Consider the following 15,073-nt stretch of genomic DNA (forward strand, 5'->3'; position numbering starts at 1 on the left):
GCTGAAGTAAGATGATGATGAGATTTTGCATTTTGTGTGAACTGACATTCCTGATGCATTTTGTTAAGTGCCACACCCGGAAAGTCTTATTCTCTTCAAATGATTGGAAGCACCAAAAGCGGTTTACTAACTTATTAATCCGCTGCTATAGCTGCCTCCTCTTTTCTGGGAGGGCTTTCCATAAGATTTCTGAACCTGGCTGCAGGGATTTGCTCCAATTCAGCCACAAGAGTATTACAGTGAGGTCAGACACTGATGTTGGGAGATCGGGCTTGACTTGCAGTTTCATTTCAATCCAAAGGTGTTTGGCTGGGGCTGGGAATCAAGAGAGTTTCCCTCCAGTTGGACCAACACAAACCATGAAAAACAGCCACAGACCAAATGTACACAAAAGTACAGTATGTTGATACCTTGTCCATATATTTGGAAGTAAAACATTATTTGTAGAACCCAAAACTATGCTTCTCTAATAATGAAATATTGTCTAGAGAGCAAATGCATTTGCTATATTTGCACAAGCAAATATAGGTATAGCAGGTTAACTTAAAGTGATGAGGCATTTCAGTTTTAACAAAGACAGTTTACTCTTTTACTGGACAATTGGGACACAATTAAATGAATCTTTAACTGGGAACTGAAAAAAAGGCTCTCTCCATTCACCCCATGCATCAACCTGGAATTGCAGTGCGGCCAGGAACGATGCACCATTCTTTATTAGTCTCACCCACTGTGAGACTAATAAAGGACTATTTTATCTCATCATCTGGGATTACAGCAGCTCTGTTAGTGCTATTAGGCCTACAGCAGCTGCAGTCTATTAGCATTTCTCCACTGCATGGTACCGACTCCCCAGCGTCATTACTATGACGACACACAAAGCTATCGTGATGTCATCTTCAATGTGGCACACACATGAACAATAGAGGATATCAAAGGGATACCAAACAGAGAAACGTCTACGCCTCCTCAATTGACCACAGAGAGGTTTTGAAAAAGTATTGTACAATAACTAACAGGCGACAGTGCACGGTGTACAGTCACTTATCTGTTTAAAAATAGCGTGTTCAGAACATCATGCTTATACAATGATGACGCAGAGGTGCCGATTCTCTCAATCATTAATCTGCAGTGTTTTCACGTCACCTTTTGGTATCGAGTACCAGGTGCCTTTTACAGCTTCTCCCCAATGGAAAAGTAAAAAATCCGAGTTGAATCGAGTCAAGTTGAGCCGGTACCATGCGATGGAAAAGGGCTATAAGCGATAAATACGCCGACCAACTCTGGATTTAGCATCGTGCACACTGATCTCATGTCATCGCTGTAGTTACATGTGATTAAAAAACAACGGGCCAGGTATTATTCTTACAGGCAGCTGTGCAGGCTTCAGCTGGCTGGTCAACAGGGGCCAAACAGAAAATGTTTGCCCTGGGGCCTCATAACTAGTCAGTTCAGCCATGCTATCCACCAAATGACAAAATAAACTGTCAAATATATTGAACATAATTATGCATATTTACTTTCCAGTTCAATTATTCAGCATGTGTACTACTATCTGCTCTATTACTTCATATATTGCATTTAACTCCTGCAAGCCAGTGATTAGCTTCAGTTGTGGCGTTAGCAGTTGTTACATTATGCAGCCATTGCATTAGCAGTTTCCACAGAGAAGAGTACAGTAAGAATAACAACACTGTGAACCCATCAGCGGCGACTTGTGTAGTCAAACATCTGTCAAGTTCGATTAAATGTGCAATTACCGAGAAAATAACGGTCTTTTCCATTCAGACACAGTTTCAGTCAAGAATCAGGCACAGCAGAATGAATGAAGAGGCTAAATCATTAAGTGTGGTATTCTTTCTTATTATACTGGAGTTGAAGCAGGGTCATAAATTCATTCTGTCCACTGATGTTAGTAAAACCCGTGTGTTAGTAAAACAGGCCCTTCTCAGCACTTCAGGTTGCCGTCAGCTGACACAACCAATCCTACAGGCTGTTGTCAGTGCTGCACAGTAAAACCCAGTCTGCTGTAACTGAGTTGTTAACCAGGTACGTGACACACACATCAAGAGTGATTTGATAGATTAAATTAGTCCACATTTAATTTGATTTTATATCAAAGACATCTTTCTTCCTGAATCCAAATCCCCTTGTATGTTCCATCTACGTATGTGGAATTAAAAGCCATTAGCAGTATTGCAGCGTGACATACAATCATACTGCACATGCACAGGCTGAACGGATATCTGTGATGCACTTATGCTAAATCTGGAAACAAACTACTAAATTATTACAAAGTGCGAGACTCATGAAAGCCAGTCGATGTCAAATTTGTTTTAGGGTTGTTGTGGAGGAGATGATGTAAGAATGAGCAGCTTTGCTCTCCACCAATCCGAAGTCCTTCACACACACACACACACACACATGCACGCACGCACGCATGCATGCACGCACACTACCACCCCCTCCTTCCCTTCCAAAAAACACAGAAGGGCACAGCTGGTACAGAGCAGACATGCCGCAGACTGACATGGATAGTGTGTGTGTGTGTGTGTGTGTGTGTGTGTGTGAGACACACATACACACAAACACACACACACCCTCTTACACAGACACAGATTGACAGACTGGGACATCCATTACAGATTTTTCCCCTCAACTAAAGGAAAAGTGCTCCCAGCGAGCCTCTAAAATAGAACAGTGTATTTTGATGATGATGCTCATATTCACAGACATAACTTATAATATTTTTTGCTCAGTTTGTAAATTCCTAGAAGAACACATGCTCACTTTCACACACATGATTTATGAACACGTGTTGCTGTTTTCAGTGCATATGACTTGATTACATAATGCGTTTTATCATCATGTTCTGAGATCAATATTTTCTGACGTAAAATCCATGTTGGGACAAAAACTCATTATCTGTCAAAATGCTAAACAATGATGTTTTTCTTTTAACCTCTTAGGATCCAGTTTTCCCCTTTGAGTGAAAGTTCGGTTGAAATGCACTTATTTTCTTTCTTGCTGAGAGTTATATATGAAAATCAGAACCACTCTCATGTCTGTACAGTAAATATGAAACTAATGTCAACAGCTAGTTAGCTTAGCGTAGCACAAAGAATGGAAACTGGGGCAAACAGGGGGCCTGGCTCTGTCCAAAAGTAACAAAATCCAACCATCACGAAAAGCTTAAAGGATATCATGGGTATACTAGAAACAGGAAATGCTAAAGCTAATTTGGCAGACTTTTAATGGCACCAGTTTGCCAAAATGTAAAGTGTAGGCCAAAAAACAGGGCTCAGAACAGAACAGCATTACCTTCCCGTAGCTGACATTGTAACAGCACATTTGAGAATCTTTTATGGGGTCTTGCCTACATGTTGACATTAGCTTACACGTTAGCATCATCATTTTTTTGCCTTACTCTTGTTTCGACACAGAAGTCAAATAAAGAAAAGTAGTAGAACAAGCATCTCTTTCAGTGGAAATAACTTTGCCCGCAGGAAGTAGAGTAGGTTGTCCACTAACTGGAAGGTTGGCGGTTCGATTCCCGGCTTCTCCAGTCCGCATTTCAAAGTGTCCCTTGGCAAGATACTGAACCCCACAAAGCCCCCGATGTGTTATTAGTGTGTGAATGAGTAGGAAATAGCACTGTGTGAAAGTGGGTGAATGTGGCTTCCATTGTAAAACGCTTTGAGTGGTCAATAAGTGCCATATAAGTGCGGTCCATTTACCACTTTAGAATATAAGCATGTCGCTGCGGATGGGATTTATATTACAGGAGGACAAATGAGTTCACAGAAAAACAGAAGGTAATTATATGTAATTATAATTGAGGTGGGGGTGGAAAAACACACACACACACACACACACACACACACACACACACACACACACACACAGGGGGATGAAAATCACTGACTAAGGCAGGTGATATTAAAATCACCCACCTTCCCAGGGGAAATAAATCCAGTCTGAACGGGGCGTAAGTGATGTAGACTTACTGTCAGCTTTACAAAAGGTCAAGATGTACCTCATTGTATTTTCATCGGTTCCATCCTTTTCAAAACTTACAGTGTGAGTGGAGCAGAGGTGCACAAGAAGCTAGCCAGATATGAGAAGTGTAACTCATTCATATTTGTGCTTTTTAGCCACACTGGGTACGTGCTGTCGGTTATTTGGTTGGTTCACCACTATTACATGAACTGCCATGAAATCTGAAGAGCAAGAATTAGCTTCAAAACTTCAGTACGATATGATATGTTCTGGTTAGTGTTGGACAGTGTTTGTGTTCAGAGCAGGAGTTTGCAAGGACTGATGCGAGTCTGATGAAGAGTCTAAAAATGGATCTACCTGTTGGAAATAAATTGTTTCAAGTACTGAGGCCCATTCATACTTCACCACACACATGCATCAGATTCCCCTCAAAACACATGGCCGCCCCTCCCCCATGGATTCATTCATGCAGACGGATGTTATGTAAGGGAGCTACCCTCCTCTCCCAGCAGATATGTCCTTGTATCAACTCCATGCGTCACGCCAGGACAGAGATGAAGAGCGAGACAGACAGACAGACAGACAGACAGACAGACAGACGGGGAGGGAGATAGAGAGCATGAACACAGATGAGAGGGCAAAAGAGGCAGAAGAAGACAAGGAGCTGAGAAAACATCAGGGAGAGAGAGAGAGAGGCCCTGCCATGGAGCTCAACCTCCAAAACCTGTGGAATGCACACACACACACACACACACACACACACACACACACACGTTTAATAAGAGAGGAGGAGGTGCCTATTAAAAGGCCACTGGCAGGATAATAGGGGTTTAGTGGGGGAAGCAAAAAGGAAGCGACGAAGGGAGAGTACTACTGGTACAAGCAGTGTTGGCTTTGTTTTGATAGTGAATCTGATACATGTTGAGGATGTTGACCATTTTAATCAGATTAAGTTGCAAATTGTACAAATTGAGCATTTGATATAAATCAGAGGACAACACGAGTGACATTGTTGTTTTTGCCGTCGTTATCACTTTGCATTACACTCGATCTTAAAATCAGATATTTTAAGATAAATATTGTTTTATAACTGAATGTACTGTAACGGCCATGACAAATATAATGAATGGTGGATACGGCTTATACTATAGATTATATTTATTTATAATTATACTCTAATATACATAAGATGTATAAACTTGTCAGGTAAAGTTGCATGAGTCTAAAAACTTTAAAGTCCCCCTCCAGTCAAAATGTCTTTTTGATGATGTGTGTGCAGTGACACTAGGAAGTTTCTCTGTGCTCATCTTAAATCTCAGATGTGTATGACGCAAGATTTTGTGACATCACAATATGTTTGGAAGTCAAACACGGCCCAGGATGCATCTTATACAAGTCAAGCCCCCCCGGGTGGGAGTCAGACTTAACCGCTACGCTGCCCCATGATGTGGAAATCACTGAAGCCTCCTGTGCACTGAGGGCGTTAAAGTGAAGTAGGAGGCATCTACTGTCCAACAGTTAAACCATTGAAAGACAATTTTATCTTATTTCTTTAACATACACACATTCTGGATTTTATTTCATTTATTTATTTTAGTTTTTTGGCAAATTCTTGTATTGAATATACATGTCTGCAGTATTTTTATGTCTCACAACATGTCTAGAGGTGATCTAGAAGTTTTATTCAAGTGTTAGTATGGTAACAGTAGCTGTAGCAGTAGTGGCAGCTTCTAATATTTTTACAATATTGTGATGCCGATGGGAACCATGGTACGACTGCAGAAGTCCTACTACCCCCTCTACAGGACAGAGTGATTACTACCTATTCATCTGTCATTCAGTGCATTATGTGTTATATCCTCAGAGCTACAGGATTAGTCTTGTGTAATATGAGTGATCAGTGTTCAATGATTTGTTGTGAGAAACTCTTTTAAGAAACTCAGCCGTGTCATTTTTCACAGTTTATTTCTGAATGTATGAAAAGAGCAACAACAATCACCAGTGTCATTGGATAAAGTGCACTTCATATAAGCAGTGTCATCATCTTGAGACTCAATGAAAGCCTACTGACGCCAACAACTACATTACATCCTACTAGGTAATGCACACGATGATTCAAAAGTCACAGGCTCAATAATGCACATTGTGACATACTGTGTAATGCACATTGAATAATGCACACTATGAATACGCATACTGTAGTTACACAGCTGTGCTAACAAAGGAATATAAACGACTCTTTGGCTCACATACATATTACAAAGCATGCAATATAAAACTGTCTATACTCAGACAAAAACACACACTAATGTGCAAAAATGTGTCGACTCGGAAGTGATCCTACATGTTGAGGTTACTAGCAAACACACATTGTGGCAGTGTTTGAATTACAATCGGAGGTTTCACTCGTGTGGTCACAGGTCATCTAGCCTCAGCAGCTACGGCAGGCCGTGAGTGAAGAATATTACCATTATCCAGACGTTTAGTTCCACGTTGGGGGAAATACACTTATTTTACAGTCTTTGTTCTAATGAAGTTAGCAAGTTAGCATAGAACAAAAGACGCGATAGAGACGAGATTGGCATTGGCGTTGCTTTCCATCTCTGGAGACAGCTGTTGGTTGAGTAAAGGAATGAGGTTAGATGCTGAACTCACAACGTTTCTTCTAGACTGGTAAGTAAACAGCTGTTAACGCTAGCAACGTTAGCAATGTACCAATAGCAAAACTTTCATCAGCTCCTTTAATCTTCTCCGTCTTTTAACTGTATCTAACTCTCAGCAAAACAGCAAATAAGTACATTTCCTAAAATGTCCCAAAATAATGTTTGATTCCTATAAAGCCCAGCTTGACAAAATTTTGACAGAGAAATATTTTTGAGGCAGGTTTCTTGATACGAGTGCAATATGGGTCAAAGGTTGTGCTTTTTTCTAAAACATGCTAAACATACTAGACAAGAAAATATTTCAGTATCATCTTGTGGTACCCTGAACATCTAATCTGGTATGAAAAATCACAGTGTCCACTTGAGATCCCCTGTGGGAAACGGCTGGGACTGAGAGATTTGGCAGTGTTTGCAGGAGTGAGACCAAGACAAAGGGCACAATGCCAGGAGGGAGGAAGAGGAGGGAAAGGACGCTGAGTGAGAAAAGGCGGTGACAGTATCACATTAGTTACACTATTTTTTCCCCTAAATGAGTGTATTTAAATGCACATTAACATTCCCTTTATTGTTCTCTTGAAAAGTGATCACACCAATCCATACAGGATGTAAAAAATATAATTATTAAAGGTCATTTAGACCTGAAACAAGATGAATCTAATATTTAGAATGTAAGTGAGACTATGTAAACACAGCTAGTGAATGTAGTGTACCTGGATTTACACATTACAATGAGTCAGTGTGCCTCTCTGATTAAAACACTCTACGTATTATTTTGTACTATACATACAGTCAGTTCTGTCAACCTTTGTCTAAGAGAAAACGTTTTTCATTTTCCACTCCCCTCCCTTCCAGAACAATCACAGACCTGCGGCTTGTTGAAGCTGTAGAGCAAGTGAAACAAAGTGATGTGCCATTAAGCCATACATTTGCTCTCTCTTACAGACAATCCGTCTGCCTCGCCGCGTGCCTCACTTGTTCCAGAGCTTTCCCTCAGCAGCCAGCCTCTGGCTGAGCCGACAGAGCTGCCGCAGGAAGCCGTCGTTGGGTCCGATTTCTCTTTTCTGCCGCACCATGGCCAGAGCGGTGTGGACGTCCATGTTCTGGCGAAGCATCAGGTAGGCTATGACTAAGGTTGGCGAGCGGCTGTAGCCTTCCCTGCAATGAACGTACACTTTACCTGCAGGGGAGAAGAGAAAAGCAGATGTTCCAGTTCGATCCAAATCACAACAGTGGTGTCTGACATATTACTTTTTGGCCACCATAGGGAAGTGGAAAATCTAAAATGAATTATTTACTTTACATAAAACTATTTGTTGACAAGCAGAGGTGCACCATCAGGAGATGTAAAATAGGTCAATGCTTGGGGGCCCCCAAAGGGTAAAAGGGCCCCCCGAAGGCCCCTCATATTGGCACATATTGCAATGACAACCCATTAAACCCTTGACTTCTTCGCCTGGGGCCCCCCAGAGTCAGGGATCACCACTGTTGAAAAGTTGATATTTTTTGTTGGTGGAGTATTTCAGTGTTTTCCACTGATAACAGCTGCCCGTTGCTGCTAGAAACAAGCTTGATGAGAGTGGAGTCTGGGCCTGAAACAATGAGCTCAAACACTGTAGGTTGAAAACTTCTGTAGAGCCGATGTAACCATCAGACTCAAATTATAATCATCTTTGGTCTCGTCATTTCAAACACAGCCTTTGTCATGATTGCACAGTCATTTGATCCATTGTTTCTAATTAGTGCAGCTTTGATATTGACCTTCAGTTATAGCTCCTGATCAGGACAATTAGCATGTCTCAAAGTGGTGTCATCATCAGATCAATTAGTTTTTCACGCGCCTGCTTGAAGTCACAGAAAAGATAATACTTGGAAGGGTTGTGTGTAATCTTCAGAGGTTTTCATATATCACATAATATGAGAAAAAGATGACTCTAAATTTCACACATAAAAAAAGGATTTCAGCTTCAGTTCCTCTCAGCTCTGTTAACCCTCTGACCTTTTCCATTTTTGTATGCCAGCGCCTTCTCGATGAAATCTGCCGCCTCTTCGAAGTAAACGCTGATGTCGAAGTGGTCGGTGTCGCTGGCTGGTATCCCGTGGTAGATGACGCCCGTGCCAGCGTAGAACTCGTTGTTGGTGTTGACGTGCATGAAGGAGTTTCCCTCCGCTGCGTTCAGGATGTGGGTGACGCCCAGACGCTTCAGACGCATCACGTTCGTCGCCACAAACCTGCATCAGGTTAGTAAGAAAAACAAACACATGCTGAGAAGCTTATTTCGCACGCACCACCGATGCTGACCTGATGTCGAGCAAAATACCTGTTGACCGTTTCTTTGTTCGGTTTAAAGGCTGACTACTCTTCCTGGATCTATTTACCAGTCTCTGTAAAATTTCTGATTCTGTGTAAAAATCTTTTCTTCAGCATCGTGAACAATAGAATTTGTGCTGTTTAATGAGATAACTCAAGAACCACAAAACCAATTGTCAAGGTTTCGGAGCTGTTTTGGAGGAGAAAGGCACGAGGTAAATCACAATTTTGCTTAAAGGTCCCATATTTTACTCTTTTCTAGTGTTTTATTTGAAGTGTTGAACGATTAGACACTGCTACGACACACTGCTGCGGAAGTGGGAAATGAACATTTTACATTGAGAAATGAGTTGATTAAATTGCTGACGTCTATGTGACTCTCAGTGTTCAGAGAGGACAGTCCTTTCAACCACGCTCATTTCCTCTCTTCCATGCGACATGAATTAAAGAGATATGATTGATCACATCGTGTCTGTGCAACAGCTGCTGACGTGGTTGATTCAATCAGTCATACATTCAGATGTTGATCACGCCTCCCTCAGTACAATGGCCCTTTAATGTCGACTCTCAGTCGACTGTCAGCTGACTCTCATCCGTCTACGTCACAGTGTAAACACAGAGAGTCACAGAGGCATCACCAATTTAATACACTGATTACTCAATCTCCCACACCTGTCTCCCTTTCTCCCCCCTCAACCTCCCTCACGCGCTCCTGCATTTTCAGGCACCTCTCCAGATGTTATTCCACATCTGCCCACCAGTTGCTCTCAGAGAGTTTGCCAAAGACCTCACCTGCACCTTATTACCCATTACCCCCACAGTATTTATACCTGCCCTGTTACAAGAGTCACTTGCCAGATTGTTACGTGTCCTCCTGCCTGTCCCCCATCCAGATTCTGCTGGATGCTCATTGCCTGTGCTTTTTGACCTGCTACCTGTTGCCTTAGCTCTGGTCGATTTGTTTGAGTCCTGACTTTCTCATTACCATCCTTTAAGCCTGTTCAGCAAAATGCTTTTCTTCACATGGAATTACTGTGTCTTTTGAGAACTAAATATGAACAAGACTAGGTCAAAACCTAATATATGTCTGGACCTCTGTCTGGGATCCATAATAGTTAAACCGTGATAGATTTTTATTAGAGGAAGGTCTTTATGCCTAACAAGCTCTGTTTGATACGTAGAGTTGGTCATGGCCTGTCGTGTTAAAGTTACGTGACAATACAAGCTCATCGCTTCCTGTAACCATTTCAAGTAAAAAGTCCTCTAGCGTTTTAATGGGCAGAAACCCTTTATGTCTTAACAGCACTTTTATTGCTGTTCTGCTATAAGCATGTTGTCTCATTTCCTGTTGCTAGTGTTTCTGTTGTTTACATATTATTCAGATCTGCTAGTTTCTTTAGCAGTTAGCGATGACTTCTCTCTCTCCCTCCTTCTCTCCTGGTCTCTCTGCTCGCTGTGTGATACATGTTATGTAACAAAGGTGAGGCTCAGTGTATTGGAAGCGCTCCTCCACTTCCCTGCAGTTCGCTAGCAGCCGGGAAACCAGAGAAGCTCAGTAGACTGCACGTAAGGAGGCGTAGCCCTGGTTGGCATCCATACACGGTCCAGTCATGTACCAGGTTTATACCTAGTCTTGTTTCAAAAAAAGCCTCTAAATCTAGCAACAACATGCCAAGTTGGCAACACTGCAGGCTGTAAACACCGCCCTAATGGAACCTGTTTCCAGGTTGTCAGTCAGTCAGTCAGTCAGTCAGTCAGTCAGTCAGTCAGGGACACTCCAGATCATACAGCTGGCCCTGCTGTTGCAATCCAGTCAAAGATGTACTTAATAGCCAAGACACACTGTGCAATTAAATAATAATAATCCCTAAAAAGAAGAGCTGTTTCATTATTAATCCACATTGCCTGTGTAGAGGGAATTTCATGAAGCGATGAAGCATACTTGATAAAAAACATCTGTCATTAGTTAGTGTTTACAGGGATGTGAACAGGGATTACTTGATTTGATCCACCAGAGCAGCCACCGATCAAATTACCAAATTACACTGCAAATAAATGGTGATCCTGATAATTACACATGTGAAGCTGCAGAGAGCAAAACTGTGGGACTATAATTCAGCTGCTAATGAAACTGTGTCACAGTAAACTAAATTTAGAAACAAATCTGTATTCAGACTGTCTGCATTTCCCTCTTCACCCACATCTAGCCTGGTTATTATACTGTGTGTGTATATAATGATTATTGTTTTATAGTCACACCAAATGTCACTATATAATGATAATTTCTTTATAATTTATTGCATATTTCTTTATATTTTCCTTATTTATAATTGCTTTACTTCTTAATAGCAGAGTGCATTACATAACACTGTTGATACAAGCTTTGACTAAGAATTCATTTTCCATTTTCCTTTCTCTGTCATACAAAAGCTCTGCTGCGTCTCCCTGTGAACCTCTGGGACTGCTCCCGCCTTTTAGATGTCGAGACCTAAAAATAGAGTCGATGCACACTGGTGCTGATACTGAATGCAACATCTCGCCTCCACAAAAAGGGGAACAAGGACAGAAACATAGGGGAAAAAACACCATCTCAGAGAGGATGATCTGTGTTTGCATACTCTCTTGTCTCGGCTCCTCAGCGCTGTGTTGATGCACTTGTGGGTTCTAGCCTATTTTTGTGAAGTAATTTGCGCTGAAAAAAACAAAGTGTTTCTCCTCCGTCCATTATGACTCCTTCAGGAAGGCGGGCAGATGAATGGAGCCACTCTCCTGAAATACACTGCTCTGACTCACTGTGCTGAAAAAAAAACAAAAAAACATCTAAGAGCTTGTGTTTTAAAGCTTTCAGATCTAACCATTTAAAATTTAGATGAACATTTAGCCTACAAGCCTGGACTATACAGTTCCCAAACAGACCATCTGTAGGCTATGTCAAGTGCTGTGAAAAGAAAATCATTTTGTGTGCAGCAGTAATCTGGATGATTTTGAACAAGCTTCAGTCAGGAAATGTTGTGTATGCTTTTATAGTCCTGAAAGAGTTTATTATTCAAGAGTATCATCTTTATCATGGGTAACACTGTTTGATGGTGTTGCATTTTAAGTTAAAGTGATTTCCAGCTTTACTGATAACCTGGTGCACATTATAGGTGCTTTAAGAGTTTTATATAGAAAAAATATTATGTATCCTCCACTTATGTTACAATAAATGGATATATATGTGTTTCTTTCCGAATTGAGGAATCAGTAATGTTATTTACAGAGAAATATGGGGCATGCCATTTAAATTCCACAGGAGACTGGCAGGTGAAGCACAAGCTATTTTCAACTCCTGTGTACCTGCCAGTTTCTGTCTCTGCTCTATTTTGCCTTTTGATAACACTCCTCCACCTCCTCAAAAATTCAACAAGCCCTGTACGCCTCCCTCAGACAGTCAATCCAACAGGGAAATAAAACTGCTGTTTAAAAAAAAAAAAATTACTTAAAAAAGAAATTAAATTATTTTAATTTTAATTTTTAAATTAAAAAAAAAAAACTGGAGACCATGTTGCAATGGGGAGACTCATGGGGGTCAGACCACACCCATCATTTTGACCTCAACTACACACATAGACAGATAAACACCTGCTACACACACACACACACACACACACACACACACACACGGTGAAAACAATAGTCACTCTGTAGTGGCTGATAAATATAAGCTATATGAGAGATTACAGTGGCTAATTATGGTACAACAGTGAGTCCATACTGACTTTATTCTAAGTCATGGCTTTCATTCCTAAACACATGCAGAAGCCTGTCACATTCTTGCAAACACACACACTGGAAGTTACTCTAGTTTTTCCATCTTTTGTGGGATAATGATATTATGATATCCATGTGCTGAGTCATAATATTGCTGGAAATGTGTAAAATCACAGTATCGCCACAGTAATAGAATAAAACAGAGGAATAAGAGGAAGAACTGGGTCATTAAACTTGAATGTATTGTTTTATTTCCGTCATATTAGAGGAATACTGATTCCGTGTCCGCGGCACGACTTGAATTAGAGGGAGACACATTAACTGTAATGTAAAATATCCCTGAGTGGAAAAACTGGGGGTTATTACAATGATTTCAACAATGACTCACGCATTGCCGACGTAAATCCTCGGGTAAACCTCGTGGAAGTGTTTGGTCGGCCAGCTGTAGAAGCCGCTGTCGTCTGTCAACAGATCATTGAGCTGCTGGAGAGACACCTCGAAGCTCGACATGTCGAGTCGGTCCGGAGCCGCTGCCTTCACCTGTTGGTTGTGTTTGTTCTTCATACCCGAGGACCGAGCTCACACCTCCGGCAAACACACCGAGGAGGAGGAGGAGGAGGGGGCGGAGGAGGAAGGTGGTGAATGTGGCGGACAGGTGTCGGTTTACCAGGCCGGAGACCGGTGGACGGCTGCTCCGCTCTGAGTGGCCTCCAGCGCGCCTCTGAACACCGAGCCGCTCGGCGGTGGGAAAACCAAACCCACATCCAGGGCCGGACATGGCTTTTTGGGGGGCTCAGGTCGGTGGTTCCCATCCAGGGGGTCCAGAGATCATTAAAGAGAAAAGACAGAAACATTATATATCTTCACACAACGATGTTTATAGAAGCCCTGAGCGGCTAAGTTAATCAAAATAACGAGACTCCTACCGAAGCCTTGGCCAATTAAAAAACAATTCTACCCAAAAGAGCAGTAATGTTACATAACTTGTTAACAGAGTCAGTCTGAATGTGCAAAAGTGTGTTTCCAAATCTTAAGACCATTAATTCAAGTACTCTCACCATGATGTTAAATGAGAAAATACTATTTATAAAGACTAACATACTATTTTGAGTCAATATTTACATAAGATTTAAAAAATAAAAAATAAAAACATACTTTTTTGTAAAAATGTAATAATTCGTGTGTATCTCATTTTGATTTACCGCCCGTCACATTAACATGTTTTGTCTATACACAATGTGCTGTTGCTTTAACCGACATCACAAAGAGGTTCATTGTTTATTTCATGCTTATTGTAGGTATTTTTTTATCTGTCATCCATTAAAAGGTCTTGATCTGTTAGGTGACGATTGATTATCTTTGTCTCCACCTACGTTTTCTGGCAGGAAAAATCGGCGGCAGTTCCTGTTGTTGTGTTGTGCTCGGAATAAACGGATGACCGAGAAAACTGCACTCGTGATTTTGTTTAACGACTTTTCTGCCCGTTTACGGACGAGTGTAACACATGCAGTGTATTTCAGGTAAACTCCCCTTTACCTTTACACACACGTGGTATCATTTAGTTTAAATCACCTTGGTTCGGATTTATTGACTGATAAAATGAACAGAATTTCTCATTTAGATTTGACATATAGAGATGAGACAGTTTACCAGTAAAGGCGCGGTGAACCTTTTTAGTTCCTCAGTAACTAAGGAGGAGCCCAGTCCAGCTCCACCCTAACCCTGATCACCTGAGGAAGAGGAGGCGGGACGATGAGGAGGCCTCCACAGGGAAGAGAAGGAGGAGGAGTCTGGATGGAGGAGTATGGTGAACTTACACTCACCAGTAGCATTAACACTGGGGACCCTTTCTGTTGATGCTTCAGAGAGAAGCACCCATCGCTCTCACTGGGTGCCTCAGCACCGTCACAGTTCACGGTGCGCTTCCATTAAAATGTGAAATGATAAATGACACGAAGAACTTAACTGTGCAAGAGAGGATTTTTATTGATATGCAGATTTAAAGAAATATTGCGTTCATAATGCTTTTCAGGAAAAAGTGATATTAAAATCAAATGTGCAAATGCCGCAGTTTGTCATCAGTCAAGCTGGCAGTCGAATTAGGAAGAGAGAGTCGTTCTCCAAACAGCCGTGCAGAGAAGGTGGCGGCGCTGATTTCATGTGTCGCAGCCCAGCTGAACCCTCCAAAGTCGAACCGCGAGCAAAGCTGCTTTGGCAGCTCGTCTTTGAGGGGATACTGCTTCAACAAGGGAAACGAACAAAGAGGAGTCGCAGGTAACAGATAACACACGGTTTGTGACCGCAGTATGGTCAGCGGATGATGCCAGACCAGCTGGAATCATCTCGGGGAAGTGTA

General features: G+C 41.6%; 2 protein-coding genes across 4 annotated transcripts in view; both read right to left on the reverse strand.

Annotated features, from left to right (window-relative positions):
* Positions 1-5,944: 5,944 nt before the first annotated feature.
* On the reverse strand, positions 5,945-13,453 carry LOC111662484 (dual specificity protein phosphatase 3-like). 3 transcript variants are annotated; one of them, XM_023416362.2, is made up of 4 exons: positions 13,106-13,453; positions 8,656-8,888; positions 7,632-7,836; positions 5,945-6,609 (listed from the first exon to the last, which is right to left on the reverse strand). In XM_023416362.2, the coding sequence occupies exons 1-4, from the start codon at positions 13,279-13,281 to the stop codon at positions 6,510-6,512; spliced, it is 714 nt and encodes a 237-aa protein (XP_023272130.1). In that variant the 5' UTR covers positions 13,282-13,453; the 3' UTR covers positions 5,945-6,509. The 3 variants fall into 3 exon arrangements, with proteins under 3 accessions (XP_023272130.1, XP_023272131.1, XP_087032760.1); XM_023416363.2 differs by having other exon boundaries at positions 6,532-6,609; positions 7,600-7,836; XM_087176634.1 differs by having other exon boundaries at positions 6,609-7,836.
* A 1,230-nt stretch (positions 13,454-14,683) lies between these two features.
* The window catches only part of prl (prolactin), a 1,841-nt gene continuing 1,451 nt past the window's right edge, over positions 14,684-15,073 (reverse strand). The window contains exon 4 of the mRNA XM_023416399.2: positions 14,684-15,073. This exon is cut by the window's right edge and continues 603 nt beyond it. The gene's annotated coding sequence lies outside the window, so the exon portion shown is untranslated.

This window comes from Seriola lalandi, unplaced genomic scaffold (genome assembly GCF_002814215.2).
Source record: "Seriola lalandi dorsalis isolate HSWRI2012SDOR001 ecotype SW California unplaced genomic scaffold, Sedor1 jcf7180002054563, whole genome shotgun sequence".
Classification (NCBI taxonomy): Eukaryota; Metazoa; Chordata; class Actinopteri; order Carangiformes; family Carangidae; genus Seriola; species Seriola lalandi.

Bases quoted from the DNA above. Each gene is read 5' to 3' on its own strand.
- LOC111662484 (XM_023416362.2), bottom strand. From the start codon at position 13,281: ATGAAGAACAAACACAACCAACAGGTGAAGGCAGCGGCTCCGGACCGA. The intron at 8,889-13,105 runs GTGAGTCATTGT...AACCTGATGCAG, and splicing joins AGGATTTACGTCGGCAATGC to GTTTGTGGCGACGAACGTGA. The intron at 7,837-8,655 runs GTCAGAGGGTTA...TCTCCCCTGCAG, and splicing joins GGCATACAAAAATGGAAAAG to GTAAAGTGTACGTTCATTGC.